Genomic DNA, 21,688 nt, shown 5'->3' with positions numbered 1-21,688 from the left:
GTAGTGAAGAAAAACGGGCACTCACATTCGTTCAGTGAATATGTATTACTTTATAATTAATTAAGACTGTTGGCTGCCATTTTGGACACTGACCTGGATTAGAAAAAGAGCTTGTCAGGATTTTACCTAAATGCATGATTTTTGTCTTGCAGTCTTAATATCTTGTAGGCATGGAGGACAAGGATAGAGTAGTAATGCTAGACTTCATAATTTTAATCAGTAGCTTCAGATACGAGTGGTGTTTCTTTCGCTATGGAAACACAAGAGTCATGGTGAAGGTAGTGCAGTTCTTCCGAAGGCCACAGCTTCCTCTTTCAAATCCCCATCAAATATACACATTTACGTAAATATAATGCAAAAACAAACACACTTCTTAAAAGATGAATAAGTCAAAATCCAAAGGAAAAAAGGTGAAGCATTCTGCAGATAACAAACGTAGGTGTTTTAAGGAAATCCTGTTACCTTCTTCTAATCCATAGCTCTCTGCATTGCATTCAGAGGAAAGATAAAACTGACTTTTTAAATCTTAAAAGTTACTAGCTTTCATGAAAATAAATTATTTCCAGGATGTGTTAAAACCAAGATACATAAACAATATAACAAAGAATAATATTTTCAAAAAATCCCAGAAGTGTTGCTTGCAGTACCACCAACTAAGCATAAATAGTGACATCGAAGAAGTTGGTTTACAAGTTACTTACTCTGTAAAAGGAGCTTTTCTCCAGTGACTTCTCGTGGCCACCGGTTGCCACCAGAAGGAAACCATAAGCAATTACAAAATGTTTACTGGGACCTCATCCATACCCACATGTTCTGGTTCTACGTCATATTACCAAGAGGTGGGCCAAATCTCAATGTGAGATATTCCTCTTAAGATATGAATAATTCTAAAGCCTTTAATCCAGGAGATGTAAATCGTGTATGTGCTAAAAAGAATTTGAATTACTCAATGATTAACTTGTTGAGGTTTACTCCGAGGTCGACTACCATGTTATTAGAATGTCGAATGGAACTGCACAGGAAAGAAGAACAGCACAGGCCACAATCGGTGAAGACCAAACAGACAATATGGTTTGTAATAGCTACAGTAAGTAAGTCAATATTTAGTAGCATGTGGGTCAGCTCCGTAAAGGCCAAGGTTATACTGCCTGCTTATCAGACATATTAGCGCTTCTGCATCCTAGAACAGAAAGCAAAGATCCTAGAAAAACTGGCAATCCAGAGTACTTTCAAGCACCATATTTATGCATTTTGCTTTGATTTTGTGTCCCTTCTATGGTTTTCGTGAAAGCACTTTACCATAGCAAGAGGCACAATAAATAAATACATAGAGTAGAAAATAAATGGTGGATACAGGAGGAAATTGCGAAGGAGGCAGCTACAAAGAGATGAAGTCATATTTTAAAAAATAAACATAATTCAAGTAATTAAAGAATGCTTAAAATGATCACAGTCCATACTGTGGTTGCTCATGCTAAAGGACTGTGACTCAAGTGTGGTTGGAGCAGATTGGGAGAGGGAATATCAGGGGAGGGTAGCTCGAAAGAAATAGTGGAGATTTACAGAAGTCATAATAACCCAATACTGTTTAAAAAGAAGGCGGTGGAATCGTGAGTTACAACACTGACTGCTTTACAACTTAATTCAAAAGTATTCTGGTAAAAGATTTTGTGCATGTGGACAAGCAAAGAGCAAGATGCTATCTTGAAACATATTATAACTTTTCTAAAGACAGGAAGGAAAAGTCCCCAAGTAGGTCTATTTAAATTAAACGTAAACCCTCGGTGCAGAACATAAATCAACATGTGAGACTGTCACACTTTAAGAAGGACCCTCCAAGCAGATGTAACAGAAACCAGAGAAACAGCTTTCCAGTTCACTAGCTCAAAATCACTGCTGGACAAGGGCTCAAAAGACCTGCAAGCCTTAACTGAAAGAACAAATTTAACATCCAACAGAGGACGAGGTCTACTAATCAGGGTAAAAATGGTAACATAAAACCTACAAATGATAATTGACCATAGTGCTGTGCAGAGCAAAGTGTGCTAATATTGCAGTTTGCCCCCTCTAGCAGTCAACTCTGACCTGCAGCAAATTGTTGACAACCCTTCCCTCCACCTTAAAAAATAGGTAAAATATCATTTTTGGGGGTCATTTACTGATCCGTCCTGGTTCAGTAAATAAAACAAATGGCGCCAGCATCATTTAGTACGCACATGCATGATGATGCTTCCCAAAGGAAACAAGCATTGGCAATGCCAATAGGTCTCGCATTCGCGAGAGTTAGAACTTTTGGCCTTGTAAATGACAATGTCTTTTACCCATGTATTTTGGTTTGGAGTGGAGTGTTTTGGTTTGGAGTGGAGTGGATGATCGTGGAGTGGAGGAGAATTATGTGGGTTGGTTTGGAATTGGTAGTTGTGGAATTGTGTGGTGTGGAGTGAATTTATGTAGTGTAATTATGTGGCATGGTGGATTGACAGTGTTGAGAGCTGCACAGAACAGAAAGCCCATATCAGGATGTGTAATCACCAATATATACTGATGCTAAAATTAAGGTACACCGATGTCAAGATACGCCGTCATCAAGATATGCCGACTTCAGCATACAGCAACATCAATATTCCTTGCCGCAATTCCATTAGAGATCTGGTTGAAAGCATAGGGTGTTTTGTTCTTCTGGCTATCCAATGCATCTAGCATGAAACAATCGAAATATTATTAGAGAAAACACATGGCTGTATTCGTGGACCGGAAAGCGATCACCTTAGGAAATGAGTCTTAAACATAAGATCTTTTCCGATGCGTTCCTGGAGTGCAGGTTGGACGTGCTCTTGTATTGTGGACTTTAACACATTAGCAGAGGGTGTGTGGTCGCTCACACAGTGCAAAGAATTTCTAGTAATTTCTAAGGCATAATAAATCAAGCCTAGGCTGATGTTGAGATTTAAATAACTTCTGTTGAACAGGTCATTGATAGTACCAAATAATGAAGGTATAGCAGAGAAGCTAGCATCGATTAAAAGCGGTCAGGTCTGTTTTGTTGGTGTCAGTTTTTTCCCTCCTATGCTTCTTGAAATTGCTTTGCACTTTTCAAATTTGATCTGCATTTTTAACACTTGCTTTTTTCAAATTAATATGTAAGCCTCCGCACTAATGGGAAGCTTTTGCACATATTATCTGGTAAATGCACAGGCACTGTAACAATATATTTCAAATGCATATTCCAGCAATCTAGTTAATGGTTTGTACATGGTCAAGTGGGCAGCTTTTCGCGCGATAAATAGCTCTGCGTGCAGCACCGGAGGCCTTGAAAAAACACATTTATAGTAGGAACCGAGATGTGCGTTCTTAAGGAGACGGCATTGTATTTTCTACTTGCTCCATGAATATATGTTAAATACAAGCACTTTATTGTGAACAATAACAGAAAGTTATGTTAATATACGCAGCAATTGAAGATCTTGTTAGTGTAGAGTAAAACGATACAGAGACCCTAATGTTATAATAAAATGTGACCTAATATATCGCGTTCAGAAGATTGAAGGACTGAGCTAGCGCCAAGAGGATTGTCAACAAACACTGCGTGGTGGAAAGTGTTCTGTTTTTCCGAGTGTAAAAGTTGGGGAAAAAAAGGTTTTCATTTCACTTTTAAAAGCGGGTAAATAAAGCTGGAGAGTGTGAGTGTCACATCTCTGTGTAATGGAGCATTTAAAATGATAAATCGCCAAAGTAGTTTGAATAATGTGGATGGAGTTGCAATCAGTGTTAAATAGGTTTAAAAGAAAGTTGACAAACAATTTTGTTTTATTAAAGAAAGAAATGCAAATCATTATGAAAATGTGAGTGTGTTTTAATGTGGGCAGGTATTCATTTGGCATAGAGGCAGGAGGAGCAGCCGCACCCCTACCTTTGAGAATGAAGGGTCCTCAGTCCCCCTTTATTTTTCAAGCAGAGCAGTCGACCTTTCTCGGTTCCATAAGCAGCAATTCCAGGGGTGCAAGGGCAATGGTGGAGGATGTAGCTACATGTGTATATTAAAATGGTTGTAGTTGTCATTTACGCAGCAAGAGCAGTTGCCCCGGGATAGGAGTATGAAGGGCACACTGGTCCTGTTCATGTTACAACCAACAGGGCCGGCTTTAGGGCAGTGCGACTGGTGTGACCGCACTGGGCGCTGACCTTGGGGGACGGCTGCCCGGGGAGGTGGGGGGTGGCTCTGCATTTAGTAATGACATATGATTGAAGAGATGAGGGGCACTTTTGTGGTAATGAGAGATTTCGAGGAGGCGGTCGTGGGGTGTGGGGGCACCAAAAATGGTTGTGGCACTGGGCGCCACCAGGGCTAAATCCTGCCCTGACAACCGAAGCAGTTGTTGTGTAACGGCATTTCCTTACTTCCACAAAGAGCAATGATTGGAGGTAGAAAATAAAAAGATGGACAGGTTTGTGAAGGTAGAAAGAATAGAGTGGAGCAGAAAGGAGGGAGCATTATGGCACAAATGGTGATACACGATGGTAGGGATTAAAAGTAGCACACATTTGAGAGGACAAACAAACTGTCTACAGGGTTTGACAGTGTGGTGTAAAAGCAGTTAAAGAACACACTTTGAAACACTAGAAACAGAGCGCACCAAAGAAAGAAAACCCACAGACAAGAAAAAGAAATTGTGATTACAGTACATAGGATCATGATTAACAAGAAGTTATGACCATATACATTGCTGAAGGGCAACAAGCCATTGAAAATCGACCAAATGTAGGCAAATGTAACCACGATAGGAAAGAAGAAACATTTCTTCCCACACTTCTGCCGTAAAATCTTAAAAATATTATTTTAACATGCTCAGGAGCAGCGGCGCACACCCCTCTCCTTTTAGCCCATTTACCCCTCATCCTGCTGGTTTTTACTGGTGTTTATTTTCAATCTGTCTGCAAAATCATTGACAGAGGCCAAACCAGAGGAGAAGGAGTTATTTGCATAACTGACCGTTCCTGTCATGGCGGCCAATGCGTTAAGGAGCCACGGGCCATTGTCGATCACAAAGGGGGTAAAAGCGGAAGGTGCTGAGGTGTTTATGCGACAAAACAAGTACATAAAGCACAGCGCTCGTGAAACGGGCACAGCGCTGAGTGAGGCGAGCCATGCTGAACAAAGAAAGGGGCAGCCGCCATACTAGATCATGGGAAATACGAAGACTTCAGACGGACGACAGCCAAAGTTGCAACCACAGCTATGTAAATTAAAAGAGTGTGCCGAAACTAAAAATATGGTCGATAGGAAAGGAACCATGTAACAGAGGGAGTCTCCAGGGTGGGAACAAAACAGGCACAAGGTGGGACAATTGTAAACATTCATCAACGACAGCAAGGGAATTTAGAAAAACAGAGGAAACAACCAATGAAAAGCGCTGGGTGTGTTCAAGGCCCATAGAGTGAATCCTGCACGTCTTGAAGACTGGGTATGCACGCTAGCTAGGCTGGACCTAACAAAAAAGGTAGGTTCACCTTATTTCAAAACATACAGCAAAACAAGGGGGCATGCTTGTTCACATCGTCAAGTCATCTCACTCAGGAGGCTTGAGTGAGAAGGGGTAGCAACTGGTCAAACAGTTCGACAACCCTTTGACTCTTACCTTTGTTGGCAAATATTGGTGGGAATAATGTATTATTAGCCCTGCTGCATCAAATGATTGATTATTCATAATCTGTAATGTGTGGCGCACAAGTACACTGTCGATTTTTGTTTATCGCTGTAGTGCTATGCCCGATACAAAATTAACATTGTAAGTGCTTAACAAATGTTAGAAGTTATCCCCTGCATTGTCATCAATACATATTTTAATAAACTGCATGCAGAAACTTTAAAAATAGCTTACTTACTGGAGGGCATAGTGTAAGTATCTTCTTCATCTATAATTTCGGCATAGTCATCAGTTTCTGTTGAAAAAAATGAAAGAAAGTTTAATGGCAGAAACTGCATTATTATTCTGTATCACTGTATTTGCTGTGGTGCTTTTCTTATGTAGGGAATATGCGTGCACACCTCCCACATGAATGCATTTTCTATTGGTTGTAATGGAGATGCTTTTCAGTCTTCTCCACTAAAGCCAGGACAGTCTGGCTCACAGAAGTAATATTTTTATCAAAATTGAAAGATACAAGTGTGCAGGAGACGTGCAGGGAATAATTATCAAAAACATAGCTTGTTTGAAAGGAGGTAGGGCATATGGACTGAATTTTTGACAGTCCGCTCATGCTACCTCATAAAGAACAAATACAAAATTATGCTAGTGCAGGAAGACAACAAAACTGCTCAAGAGGTGCCTTTATAAACCACAACTGCAATAGGAAACAGAGCTTCGTTATGGTGGCACAGACATGCCAGTGGAATCTGTTTCTCATCAAAGTGCCCCTAACAAAACTTTCCTTGCTCCATTTCTCAGACCCTATGGCTGCTTATAAACACTCCTTCTTCCTTTGGATCTTTTAAATATATCTATATCCTGTTGATGACCTATCAATAATGACAGGGGCGAAACGCCAAGGACTATCATATACTTGAACAATACAATGCTTTGAAATCTGTAATAAACCTATTATGTTTACCAAACAATTTTAGCTTAGTGGTAGTTGGTATGCACACATTTGCATTTCAAGTTAAGCACCATGTAATCCACTATGACCACTATTTTCAAATTTTGTAGTTATGCATTTAAAACAAAATAAATTGCAACGTCTCACATTTTTCAATGGAGTAGGCCATGTTCATTTATATACTGATGCATTTAAGGGCAACTTCTGAACCCCTCACTAGTTAATTGTTTTATATAATTGCAATTCATTACTTTGCTGGATCACATTTCTTGATCCTATGACTCTTGAATGTATATGTTCAAATAATATAACTAACCACTTTTCCAAGGTACAATTTTCACCTAGGGTTCTGTGGTATATTACGCTGCTCTTGCTTTTCTCGTTTATGAAAGCAATAGCCAAGATCATGGTGTACTGGAAAAAACATACCTATCCTTGTTGGTAACACTTATTTTACGTCTAAACAAACTGCTAGCCTCTCTACAAGCTGCCCTGTGCTTTCACGCATCACAAATATTTAGCAGGAATTTTGGTTCCATCTGTGGCCAGTCTGATTATCCCATACCAAGGTTTCGCCAGTGACCTACATTCCAGAAAATCAACATTGATCAAGGAACCACTGAAAACAATCTTAAAAGACACCAAAGTTAAAAATAAACACAAATGCCATCCTATACCACTTTTAATCCAGTAAACATTTCCCCCATCCAGGAATATAAACATCCTAAAACCATTACTGAAAGCGTTTCTATTGGCACTACAGGAGCCACCTTAAAAGTGCACTATAGAGACCATATCAAGGCCTCACAACTGTAGAATACACAAGGAAGCTCAATGGTCGACCAACAGGAACCACACCAAAGTACAAAATAATAAGCACCCAAATGGTAATTACGCTAAAGGAAGGATATTTAATGGTACACAACATAATTCACTACTAAATGGTGCACAATCGGAAGAAACTCAAATGGCTTGCACAATAGGAAGGACTTGAAATGGTGCACAACAGGAATAAACTAAATGGAGCACAACAGGAAGGATCTCAGTACCGAAAAGAAAGGTACACAATACTGCACAATAGGTCACACCTTAAAAGTGCATGATAATGCACCATACAACTGCCTCAATGGGGCACTACATGAAGAGCTTCAAGGGTGCAATTCACCAGCTGTGGGTGGGTCTGACTGACTCTAGGTCAGTGTTGTTCGCCATCAAGGTGATTTCCCTACTTTTCAGGACACCGGTTCTGCATGTCCAATGGCCTTGGCTCCAGGCTCAAAATTCTCCCCAGTCGAATTCTAAGCTGCAAGTTACAACTCCCCACAAGAAATACTTCTTCAAGCAAGATCCATCTCTTTCTTATGCTCAATCAATCAGTTAGCCTGCATCCAAAACTCTGCCTCCTTCAAGTCACCAGAGACAGCTTCAACATGACAAGCAATGTTCTTGGTGGACATTATGAGCTCTTCTCCAGACAACACATTAGGGAGGAGAGTAATAACCGCATCCATACAGTTTTTGTCACCACCTCAGCCAGTGCCCTTACATGAATGTTAAAAACCAGGGGTAGTGGTGAATAATCCCTGGAAAACTTTAGGGCCAGGGACAGCATCGAGAGTTGTTAGACTCGGATAAAGGGATCTAAATCAATGGCACGCTTTGGTACGGGTCACATCATTTTTGACCATCTATCTCCCGTAATAATACTAGTTGATGGCATACATCAAACGTTTTGTTTGACCCTCATCCATTACTAAACACTAATTGTGAGAGATTGACTAGATTAGACTGGAGGACTGCAAAACCAGTTTTAAACTATATCTTCTTCCACAGGCACTACCACTGACACCAATGCGCTCAGAGTATCTGGTGTAGAACACAGACCTGGCTTCATTGTTAAAAGACCCAGTGAGCATGACCTTTTACTATGATACACTCAAGTTGCCGGCTCACTGGCCAGTCAGTGTTCTAATACTCTTTCACTATTTTTGGGCCTTCTGTGACAAAATGTTTGTTGTAGTTTATAGTGCCACCTGTAAAGGTATCTACATCACCTTCCCAATTAACCCCAATGCTATATCCTAAATAGAGGTATTAACAATCGTAAGTTTCAAAAACTACAAAATATGGGCTAAAGGTAATTTCACCCATATCTCTATGCATCATGACTGGTATCATATGCATGGTTCTAACTCGAACATGTATCAGCTACTAAAGAGCTCATTCATACCCTTGGAATTAAAAGCCCCATATAGTTCTAAAGAATGGAACAGCCACAATGTGTGTTGAGGTGTTCAATGTCGGGTAGGAAAAAGCCTGTCTAGTAGGATAAACTTTAATTGTTGTAAAACTATTGACTTTACATTAAGGTCAACCTATGAATACTGTGCACCAATAGTGTTGTAAAGTGATATGCTAAAAGAGTGTGGATTTGTCAGATGATGAGTGTTGGGTGAAAGAAAGCCTTTGAAGTGAATCACAGAAAGTATAGGCAATGCAGTAGTTTTGAAGAAAAAAAGGGCTTCCGAAAATATACAACTAAAAATTCATAATCATATATTCTCTTTGGCTATCAGGCCTGAAAAGAGGGAACCACATCTAGCCAGCCCTGAAAGTACATTGGACACCGGGGTAAAAGAAAAAATACAACATGAGAATCTTTGCCTTGAATATCAGCCACTCCCTTGCCACATGCCTATCTACCTATCAAAGATTTCCCATTCCAGCCAGCCACAAGATTTAGGTCACCATTCCAGACACTGCTAGCCACCCTCCAATTCCTGCACATACAATTCGGCAATAGAATTATAAATCACAAAGACTGTGTGCGTGCAGGAACTCCCTTCTACCTCATCTTGTGTGGCTTACTTTACATTAATTAAAAGGCTTAATTTTTACCTCTTTTGATCTACTGACTATTATTTGCTGTAAAGGCGTTTGCTCTTCACTGAATGCATTAACTTCTTGAATCTGTGTCTTCCTTTCAGCCTGGTTGCTATAGGCCAACAAATGGTTCCGCTCTCGTTACCTAAAAGTCACTGACAGATGCTAAGTGAACACTTCCACTTCAAAGGCTTCACTATTGTTGTACATGAAGATGGCTGTTAAGAATATGGTCAATAATGTTCTAGTTTCGAGCACAAACCATATATATATATATTTTTTTTACAGCTATATTGCTTGCCCTGTCTAGTGCTATGAGACAGTTCCATAGTGGTATCAAGCATTCCGCAAAAAATAAATAAATTGAAAAATAACGAATCTGCTAAAAACGGCATCATATCAGTGGCTTTCAAATAAGGGGATCATTATGGTAATCAATGGGCAGCTTGTCCGGGGAGTTGAGGTGCCTGGAACATAATGCAGTTATCTTGGTAAGATGATGATAAATGTTTTTTTTAAGTAACGCTTCATACTGCACAATCAAGAGGATGGTCAATAACTGGCTTTACTACTACCTAACTGAATAATAGTCTACTGACCACAACGGGTGAAAAAGCGGAGTTGCCCAGATCACAGGAGATATCAGCTAAGACCGCTTAACTCATTGACCTATTTCGCTCACTATTGGATGTTGTGGTCATCTACTGTGAATGCACAGCAGAATCTCGGCAAGAAGTTCTAGACATCATTTCAACAATGGAAACATCCATACACAGATAGGAATGCTTTGCATCAATTTGCTTGTGTAAGGAGCCTATCTGATGACTTTAATGACAAGCTAGAATAGAAAAACTTTTCAACAAATCTGAAGTGAATTCATATCACCTTACATCCATCCCCTACTTCCTTAATTCCCTCCGCTCGCTCAGGTGTTTGCGGTTAACTGTGCTCTTGTGTTGGTTTACTGTTTGTTGGTCTGCTTTTTAGACCAAGGAGGTTCCAATGATAATGAAAGATAGTTGCACTCAAACTTGCATTTATTAATAGCTTATATTTTATAGAAAGTGTAAGTCAGCAACGAGGAAACAATGATGTTCTATTGGTCTGGCACTGGACAAAGATGCAAACTTACCTGTGTAAACATGAAGGGAGGCAATAACACAGTTTGGTATAGCTATCAGTCATTCACAAGAATAAACACTTGCAGAAAATAAATTAAACACATAGATGAGAAGCACATTCAAGTTATTAACACAAACATCTGACAAAGCTTCATTATTAAAACACAGATGGCATTACCGTCCCCACTAAATTCATCTGCAGATCCAGGTGGCATGCAAGGAAGGAGCAGAAAAGGAGAGGGAGAAGAAAGGGAAAACACAGCATTAATATCAGCAGCACACTATTAATGATACACAGTTCAAGATATCCCAAGCTCTATCTGACAACAAATAGAAAAGCAGAGTTTAGGTCCAATGACACATTAACATCATTGGTATCTTCATACACATGCATGTAAATTTGAAGCTTGCATGGTGAGAATATTCTGCCAGAACAATATAATAAATGTTGACTCTTTAATTACGCATTATCAGGGAAGACCAGCAAAAAGTGTACGTGCACCTGCATGCGTCAGTACATGAAAAGTATTACAGAGGGCAACAGCAAGGCATGCACAATCCGCAAAGCACAGTTGGAAAAAAATGTAACAAAACTTGAAGTGTGCGCATAGCAATCACTGGCGTATGAATCTCAGACACAAAATAGATATTCATTAGTAAGGGATAAGACAAGCATACATTTAAATGCTCACCAGCTAGTGCCAAAATCTCAACACACTGTGGTCCCCGCATCTTGATTTTAGAACACAAGGTAGATTCATGGTGGGATCAGACAGGATCGGCAGGAGCCACTGGTCGATAGTTTATATGCCCCCTTGTTATGGAGCATTTGGCGCAGTAACTTAAAGTAAGGGGGTGCAGGGGTACTTCTGCCTACGACAGCACAACTTAGGCCCAACTTTAACATTAGCTCTCTTTTGTCCACCTTCTTTGTTGAAAATGCTCAACATGTGTTTTCACTTATGCCTGCAAGTATGATGGTAATGAGATAGGCTCCCACTGATGAGTTGATCATATGTGCACAAATATGGGTGTAAAATGTGCACCCTCTATTTACCCTTGCTGTGTGATGCAGTAATTAGAGGGTGTACAATTTGCAGCAAATTGCGAGTTGCAGACATTAAAATGGAGAACGATGTGTAATTGTACATGATTTCCTGGTTCATAGATATGTTGTGCAACTGGCAGTTTTTAACTGAAGCAAATCATGCAAATAAACACCAGGGTAGGGCGCAATTTGTGTCCAATTAACGATCCCACATCAAACACAATTTAGAATTTGCTTTAGTAACGAGTGAGCAAACAGGAATGAGGGCCAAGTGTGTACAAGTATATACAAGTTCAACCTAACCTTTCAAGACAGGCCCATAACCAAACAATGCTAAACTAATCTGGTCAGGATAATTGATTTATCTTATTAATAACCCTTTCATTTATTTGCAACCATTAGTAAATCTGCATAAATGTTAGCCAGTAAGCACACACAATGAGAAAGCATGATTTGGGATACTGGGATAATATTCTATTCAAATGGAATTCTGGCTCTACTTCTGTAGCTTCTGAGGGGATAAACCCATAAGTTAATAAAATAGTAAGCCTCGTGAAGTGAGGATAAGATAAATGTAGTAACCCAGACTTCCCATAAGTCAGAAACCCTTACCTGCTAGTTTTGAACTCTGGATGAACAAATATTAATTATGAAATAATTTATTTGGGCATCCCTTTATTGCACCAGCCACAGAATGAAGTGATGTACTGAAAAAGGTTTGTGCAGGCTATAGCTTGCTGAGGGTATTGATCCATACTGATGCGGTTGGTGACTTTATAAAGTAACTGATTTCTTTTTTTTCTGATATCACAGAACTCCGTGAAAATGTTTAATTTCATTGTTATATAATGAGGAGAGATGTTGGCATTTAGCTATTGCGCATCACAGCCTATCCTTGTTTTACTGTGGCATTATGCAATGTCATAGCACCAAAGCCATTACAAGACATTGAAGGCAGCTTTTCCTTCTCTCCACAACAATGCCATCTCTCTCTTGTCTTTGAAGCGGAGTGGGAACAATCAACTGGCTGTTGAAGGACAACTTTTCACCTGCCCTGACTGTGCATTCACTGCTCATTTGATCGCAAAACCGATGCAATGTCACGATGTATACAAGTTGTCACATAGGGTTCGTGAAAAACTCTGCCATACCAAATGTGACAGAAACAAGGGGCTGAACCCCGAAGTCTACAAGATGGGTCTAGGTTGAACACGTGAGGGACCAAAGAACTCAATGCTCACACAGTGAAACTTCAGACACAGGCACTTTAACAGATATGGGGTCTTCTTAATTATGAATGACATTCAGTGTCAATAAGTAAACATAGGTCCTGGTGCATGGACTCGGTTTCTTTGAGCTCTCAAATTAATCACAACATCACCACATACAGATATATTACATTAATTGACTGAATTTATGAACACAGACCTGCTGAGGGTCATCCTCGGCACTGACAGGTTGATTTCTAATGCTAAGGTCTCATCTAGAACTGACAAAGTCAATAGATCCTCCAGCTCTGGAGATTTCAACCTCCCCAGTTGTTCGGCTGTCTGACCAGCACCCAAAAAGACCTTCTCCAGATGGACTTGGCCACTGTACGCCTGTTGCTATCATCAGGTGATTTCAGCTCATAGTGGCACAGTGACACCATCAGTGCGCCTACCAGTTACTCACAAATGTACCATTTTTTGCTGCTTATTTGTTATAAGTAAACACCACTCCAAGGAGCCAGGTATGATGCACTGAAAAAACCTTAAATGATGTTGCTGCACAGGCAAGAGTACCCAAGGAAATCCAAGTATGCCCGAGCTGTGCTCATTAATAAATGACTGTGTTATTACACTAAGGGTCACTACAATACAGCTACTACATAGGTATGGTCAGCATTCAACTGAATTACCGACTTCAACAGGGACTTCAACAGTATTCTTTAAACTAACCTTAGACTTCGCCTTAAACTTCATTCTAACCCAGAACTTAACCATAACCCTAACCCATAAACTCAACCAGTCCTAACCCTAAGCTTAAACCCACGCTAGTCGAACCCCAAGTCTAACCCTGGCGACATATTACCCTTCGCTTAACCGTACCCTTCAGCTTAGCCCTAACTCTTGGCCTCGGCCTCACCTGAAACTTTACTGAGAGCAAAACCTTTCCCTTGTTCCAAGACTGCCCCTACTCAAAATCCTAACTTTAACACTAAAATACCCCCATCCTTTCCATAAACCCTAACCCACCACTATCATTAACCCCAACTCTTGCACTAATCTGATAGGAAGTAGTGGTGCTCTCAGAAGCTGTATTTTTAAACGAGAGCCTTCTCTGTAGTGCCATGTAAATGCAGTGGATTTGAAGCAGTGGACGCACACACAAGATGTGTCTGTGATTGCCTTGCAAATTCAAATGTGTAGTTCTTTTGAGTGTCTGGAACCGGGATCCCATAGAAAAGGACTACTGCCCTGAATGGGTGGCCTGCCAATTCGGATTGTCTGAACCATGCATAATCCATGCCCTCCTTTTAGAAGAAAGTCAAACTGGCACTTAGTCAATGGGACACAGTGGCATTGTAATGGTAGCTCTTTCTTTTTGTTGGGGCACTGCTCTGAACATTATTCAAATACACTGAATGGCCACAATTTTTCTTAGAAGCAGACAGTGCCATTAATATACCTTTGAGAGTCAGATGCGTCTTGACCGTAAGTCAAATATAACTCTTCTTTAACAAGCCAGGTGCAACAATTCACCCCTCAAAGCATTATTCTGCACTGGCCCAGGCTTGCTCACTAAGACGGCAATGACGAGGACAATGAGAAAATATCAGCTGGTTTCTTGGCAAGCTGCCCACCCACAATCTTAGACCACTACTGGGATAGCTCCATGAAGTTAGTTATTTGTCTTTTTTTTTTTTACTCTGTAGGACTCCCTTGGTAATGACACATTACACCAGGGGCTGGTCAAGAGAGAGCTGCATGTGCTGGTAAATAAAGGCAATGCTCCTCTGCTTCAACAGTGAAAATATCAAAACTTTCAGCTCCAAATCTTTACCACCCACCAATTAGCATGGAGAAAAATGAACATTACCATTACTGTGGAAGCTCCTCCAGAAAACGACCACCGTGCTGGATGAGACATCAATCACAGGTGCTCTAGCTGGCCCTCGCCCCTAACCTTTCATCGCCATCTTGTAAAAGGACTGCAGCACATGAGATACTGAGCAATTTGAGAGGAGCTGGGTCACAGCCTCTCACTGCCATCCTGTGAACAGTTTCAACTATCCCTGGTTGGCATAGCACAAGTGCAGAGGTCGTGGATGGGGGGAGGGGTGTGTGTACAGGGCTACACTTTGCCTCACACACTCAAGGTCCCCAACTACATTGTTATGTTATGTTAAAATTATATCTAGAGCGCACGTACACCCAAAGGTTTCATGGCGCTATGGCAAAGGTGCACTAAATCAGGAGGTTACTGGTAAGCTTGGGTGAAAAGGAAAGTTTTGAGGAGAGATCTGAAGTGCGGCAGGGAAATTTCAAGTCTGAGATTCAAAGGAAGGGAGTTCCACATCTGCGGTGCCAGAAAGGAGAAAGAGAGTCCACCGTGTCTTTTTCGTTTGAAACGAACAGGGGTAAGAAGGTTGGAGTGAGACGATCGAAGTGCACGAGTGGGAGAATAGCGAGATATTAAGGAAGAGATGAAAGCAGGTGTCTTGTAGGTAAGGGCTTTGAAGATAGTGCAGCCCAGTTTAAACAAACAACGTTTGTCAACCGGGAGCCAATGAAGAAGTTTCAGCAGTGGACGGACGTGTTGAGTGCGTGATTGGGAAAAATGTGCGACGGATACCCCCAATGTCTCTTAGAGCAACACTAGTAGCCAGAAAGGGGCGCAAGGCGCTTAACGGACAGTTCGACAGTATGATGTACAGGAGTAAGTCTGAATGTGCACACAGTGGATATGATGAGCGGCTCATGGATGCAAACCAATGGGTCTCACCCTGTAACTCAGACAGGGCGGGGACCTGAACCGTCCCGATGAATTAACACTGCGCCGAGAGGAAAGAGACAGTGCTGGAGTACGCTTGCCATCCAACCCTGCACTGAGGACTCAGGCTCCTTAAAACTGAGAGGCTTATTCAAGAGAGAAGGAAATTGAGGAGGAATACTGTGAGGGGCCAGTCAAAGACTGAAAAGGTATAGCTGAGAACATAAAAAATAAGTGCAAGCTACTCCTTAAAGTCACAGGCTGCGAATGCATTTGCTTCATGGCAGAGATCCTTACTGACAAGTACACAAGACAACTGCATATCGTGAAATTAAACTGATATATAAATGACATTAAAATTATAGTTAGAGTTGGATGTGGCCGCTACAAACCACCAGGACAAAAATAAGTCAAAGTTAATATTTATCCGAGAGGTGGGGGGAGCGCTTTACTTCAGACTTGAGATACCTGTTTGAAATTAACTTTCGAGACATGTCCGGAAACCACCTTTTCCCACAGAAACGCTTAAACCGGACTCGAGGAATGTGACGGCGCACAAGGGGCGCTTTCAGGAGAGATTTGGATTCTTGGCACGAGTCAAACAACACTGTGCGCGCATTGTGCTGCTCCAGAAAAGTGAAACCATTAATTCAACTGGACATGTACTTATGCAGAGCCACTCCGTGCTATTTACGATTACACTTTTCTTCATATGCAAAAAATATTCTTCACAATAACTGAATATGCATTTTACATGTTATGAAACAAAAAAAACCAAAAATAATAGAACAATTACTTGCAATGCTTTCCAAGATGGAGACGAATGGTTGGAGGTTAAGGGCAATAAAAGCAGACAAGGCGATGTGGCCTGGTGGCCAGAGCTGCTGACTTTGGACATGGGTTAACAGGGTCGAATCCCTCCCAGCACACCTGCGAACTGCGCCGCCCTCCCACTGTCCAGGACGCCCATGAAACCTCCCCACCTTCCTCGTGTGCCTGCATGATCATGCCTCACCGCTAACCCTGAAGTCTTCACAGAGAGACTGTCCAAGCTTACTTTAATGTTCACTGCGGTTCTACCTCAGTTGTATTCTCTACAAGTTTATTGCCAAGAGCAATAACAGCACACAGTGTAGGAGAAAACTGATAAAACAACTGGTAAATAAAGAATAACACAATGAAATGAGCCTTAATACAAGAACAGTAAAGTTCATTTGAATGGGCTCCAGGGCTCTGAAGAAAGTTTATAATAAATCGACAGGAGACACTGTAATTTTACATACATCGCTGTCCGCTGTCACCTTTGCATCTTCCCTTTACGTAATGTAATGATGCCTATAAACAGCTGAGTGGGTTCGGTGGTAGCTCACGGGCCTGCGAGTTACAGGTTCGAATGTGAGAAGGGTAGATTCAGCTTCTCATCCTTCCAAGCTGAACACACGGAGTACCCGGAGTCTGGCAATTATAGCTCTAATAACTGAAGCGCCTAGTGAAAACTCAGTCGCTAATGTAAGACTCAATTACACATATATCACTGGACAGGTTCAGCCACAAAAAAGAAAGGTAAAGAGAAAGGTTGGGCACGTCACTCGAGAGTATCCTGAACACGGAGCTTTATCAGAAGAGACTCTTACAACTGACCTGATAGGTTAGCAGAGGTGACTAATAGGAGTAAACATAAAGGCTAACATTTGAGTGACAGACTATAGGTCTTGCTTTTTATACGCGATCATGAACATATTTCCCCATACATATTTCATTTTTTACACATTTTTTCTTCTCCTGTAGATGAGCACTATGTATGTTATACGACAAATCATATTTATTGCATATCATACGGCACGGATAGAATACACAGGCGTATATCGAATATACGAACAGCTGCAAACTACCATGCTAACCTGCTCCAAACACATCTAACCTAAGATCTGCCAAACTTCACCAGAGCTGGACTGTCCCTGTGGGAGACAGGAAAACGCCTGGTAGGCTGAGAGCCATCAGGCTTCGTTTAGGGGAGGATGGACGAGAAATCATCACCTGTCAAGCAAACAGGGAGCACTTCATTCTACCTTGGGCACGTGTGCCCTCTCCTCTCCAGCACACCTCTTCCAATTCTCCTGGAGGTGGTCACTCATTCATTGGACTCATTACAAGATGAGGCTGCAACTTTACTCTCAGTACAGTACTGATTTTCTCCCAAACTGCCCTGCACAGACTCCAGTCTTTCAATCTTAGGACCAATCATTTCCACTGCATATCTGGGACACCCCTCACTACTAGAACAGAAAGCAACTCTCAATAAAAGCAAAATACACATCTTCACTCTCCAAGGGATAATGATTGGAAAGCATGAAAAGGGCCAGACTAGGAGGTAAACAGACCTCTGCTCCTCATCCGTGAGTGCCTCATCATTGAGTTTGTACTCAGCTTAGACTCATGGGTATCGTTGGCAGTCCATTTATACAATGACACTAACATGAGTCATTCCAAACTCAACATACACACCGCTATATGAAAACTACCTGTTCTTCCTACAGTCCCATAAACTAAACACCACAACAGTTTCTCTATTACAGTTAGATATGCAACCAAATGCACTGATCAAGACCTCTCACATGACTTCACAGAGGATATCACAAATTACATCACCAACATCACTGGTCGCATCAATAGGACAATAGTCTCACACACACGACTGAAATTCTATTGAGTAATTTTCTTATACTGATCACATATAAAGTTAAGCTTGCACTGCCACCATCAGCAACTAGATGTTTCTTCTGGAAATTATACGTAAAAACAAGGTTTAAACATGGACACTCAAATGTAATTAATATCCTCTCATGCATTAAATGCAGGCTTAACCCCTCGGTAGTACTGTCAACATGATGCCCTCGCAGATCATATCTTAAAAAAGTGAGGTTGTTGTGGTCACAGAAGCAGCATATATCCTCAAGGACATTAAATGCACACAACTTACATCAGCTCAACCTCCAATCCAAGTCTGAAAAGTGCACTCTGTTGTCTCCCAAGGGTCAATCCTATCCCCACTGTATTTCAACGCATATACGTGAACCATAGCCCCGACTCTACAACATCTAAGGGCTCATTTTTACATGCACGTGGATGGCACAAAGGCCACGTTTAGCTTGTCTTTAACCCTAGTGACAACGCACCCACAGAACAAGATGTAAACCACTTATTAACAGCCGCATTGTAACATGCAGGTGAATGTCGGTGAATTTCCTCAAGTTGATCCCAGCTAAAGCGGAGGTGCTGCTAATGTCCATCATCCCATCCTCCCGGCTACAACGTGCTGGACAGAGTCTGCAACCTCTGCCTTCCTTGGCAAACGTGGTACATAATCTTTGACACCAACCTTTCTCTTAAATCGCAAATAACTAAGAAGTTAAGTTTATGTTTTAGTCGATGCAAAATGCTTCGGAAACTCCTAACTCTACATCAGCAACCAGAACATTCCAGTGCCAGCCGCCTTAATCCAGTCTAAACTGGACTATGCTACTGTCACTTATTCAGTTCTGCCTGTAAAACCCTACCATTGCCTCCAACTTGTGCAAATTGCTGCCGCCCGTTTAATATCGGGCATCTCAAAACGTGTTCGGGCATCTCCTATTCTAAGGTCTTTGCGCTCGCAACCCAGTTATTCAAGAGTGTCCTTCAAAGAACTCACTCTCATACACACAATTCCAGACCCTCACATTCGTCCTTTTTTGATGCTTTAATTCTAATATTACCAGCTTAATAGGTCCCTATGTTCGGCCAATCTGTTCTTGTTATTCCTGGACACGTTTGGAGACAGATTGGGCTAAAGAACGGTGATGGATTAAACCCAGATCAGTTCACTGGGGGTGAGTGCTTGCAATGTTCAACACCCCGTCCATCATTTCCTTTGGTTTTTGCTTTGTTCGCCATAAGTTGGCAGGGTATGCTCAGACGCGAGTCCCTTGCTCACTTTGCCAATGGATTCAAGCAAGCCTGGCTGAAGACGGCTGATAGCCAGAAACCGGTCATAGGATGCTTGATTCCGGTCCAGGGAAGACATGGCTTGGCAGTTCGGGCTGGACTGTTACCATGAGGCACAGGGTCAGACTGATTTGCATATGGTCATGTCTGAACTGGGGTGGCAGAGTGGGCTAAAGAACGGTGATGGATTAAACCCAGATCAGTTGACTGGGGGTGAGTGCTTGCAATGTTCAACCCTCCGTCCATCATTTCCTTTGGTTTTTGCTTTGTTCGCCATAAGTTGGCAGGGTATGCTCAGACGTGAGTCCCTTGCTCACTTTGCCACTGGATTCAAGCAAGCCTGGCTGAAGACGGCTGAAATGCCAGAAACCGGTCCTAGGAAGCTTGTTTACGGTCCAGGGAAGGCATGGCTTGGCAGTTCGGGCTGGACTGTTCCCATGAGGCACAGGGTCAGACTGATTTGCATATGGCCATGTCTGAACTGGGGTGGCAGAGTGGGCTAAAGAACGGCGATGGATTAAACCCAGATCAGTTGACTGGGGGTGAGTGCTTGCAATGTTCAACACTCCGTCCATCATTTCCTTTGGTTTTTGCCACGTTTGGAGACAGGTCCTTTTCCAATGCAGGAGCGAGATTAGGTGACTCCCTAACAGCTGCCCTGCATGCAGAACCAATCAAGGCAAGTTCAGCAAAGCGATAAAAACCTGGCTTTTCAATCAGTAATATCAACCTTTCCTTTCTTGACTACAGGCTCGCAATGCTTACCTCTCACCGACAAGAAACCTAGCATCAGTGTGCTCTATAAATAAACACGACCAAATTCATGCAGTACCACTGTCGGCCAGGCGATGGCCTTGCAGAAATGATGCACAGAACAAAGGCTGCTGGGCCGGCACTTTGAATTAACAGCACGAGATGTAGGGCTGCAGTTCCTATGTCAGCACCTAAAAATTCTTCAATAGGTGCACAGAGAAGAAACGCTGCTGCTTTTACGCTGAGAAGTAATCCATATCATCAGACAATAAATGCAGCAGCATGGTGAAGAACCGATACCAGCAGTTAGAGGTCCTCGCAGAAATGATATCGACAAAGGCTGAGTTATTCCACTCGCAGGCAATAAATATGTCTAAATGCGTTCAATGAGCTGTGGTACTGGTGCAAAACATCCCTGTAGACATGAAAAGCTTTCGCTATCAAACCGATGTGAGCTGTCATCTCTTGAAGGCTGTGTGATGTCACAGATGATGCATTATATGATGGTATCTGTGATGTCAATCATTATGTAATTTGTCAGACAAACTGTAAAGTCAAGTGTTGAGTTATCGGCAGGGTGGAGTTCTGACTTCATTGCTAACCAAGCCTGCAATCTCAGTGGGTTTTGAGCAATGGACACAAGCATAATATTCTTGTGACGAGGTTCCTACCGGGACACGCACACGGCCATTCATATTGGCTAATTTATTAAAAATTCATGCAAACTAGAACAAAACAACAAGTCTCAACAACAAAGACGTCCTTATCCTCGTGCAGTAATCGGCCTCCTTTGATCTTGGCATACTGAAAGGTAGCATGGGGCAGACTCAGGGCGCACTTTAAACCGGCTAGACCAATTTCTCCTTGACTCTTTCAGGTAGAAATGTCGGCAAAAATCAACAACCCCCTGGAATGGATAAACTGTGAGAGATGACAGGCCTCCTCCCAATAGGCTTTTACTTGCAAGTTGGAGCAAATGGATGTTCATATAGTCCTGCATCACAAACGCCTTAATCATAAGATGCACTGGGAACCTCAAACTAGCTGCATATAGTGGCCCATGCTCAGAGACTGTAATTGTGGGAAGGTCTACCCTACTGCTGACTATCAGCTGAAGTGAGGACTTACCCTTCCAAGGTCCAGACAGCCTGGGCCCTGGAGGTTATGATCTAAGGACATAAAATGAAACATTTTACAGATGACATTACGGGTTTGGAACACAACGACTTAGTTAAACCTGTAGTTCTGATCCTTCGTCAGCTACCCTTAAACCACTCCTTTTTTCAAGTTTTATGCCACATACATTTGGCACAGGAGACAATTTACC

The 21,688-nt window shown here is 41.8% G+C and overlaps 1 protein-coding gene across 18 annotated transcripts in view; it reads right to left on the bottom strand.

Moving 5' to 3' along the window:
- The window catches only part of PTK2 (protein tyrosine kinase 2), a 799,547-nt gene that overhangs the window by 266,263 nt on the left and 511,596 nt on the right, over window positions 1–21,688 (bottom strand). For 7 of the 18 annotated variants that reach the window (XM_085604850.1, XM_085604843.1, XM_085604837.1 and 4 more), the window contains 3 exons: window positions 10,780–10,797; window positions 5,884–5,940; window positions 463–483 (listed from right to left, as the gene is read on the bottom strand). In XM_085604850.1, coding sequence (XP_085460976.1) covers window positions 463–483; window positions 5,884–5,940; window positions 10,780–10,797 — 96 coding nt within the window. The remainder of the gene's footprint in view (window positions 1–462; window positions 484–5,883; window positions 5,941–10,779; window positions 10,798–21,688) is intronic. The other 11 variants (XM_085604846.1, XM_085604847.1, XM_085604844.1 and 8 more) reach the window with 3 other exon arrangements.

Source organism: Triturus cristatus, chromosome 5_1, assembly GCF_964204655.1.
Source record: "Triturus cristatus chromosome 5_1, aTriCri1.1, whole genome shotgun sequence".
Classification (NCBI taxonomy): Eukaryota; Metazoa; Chordata; class Amphibia; order Caudata; family Salamandridae; genus Triturus; species Triturus cristatus.
This window is presented reverse-complemented; position numbering and strand designations above follow the sequence as displayed.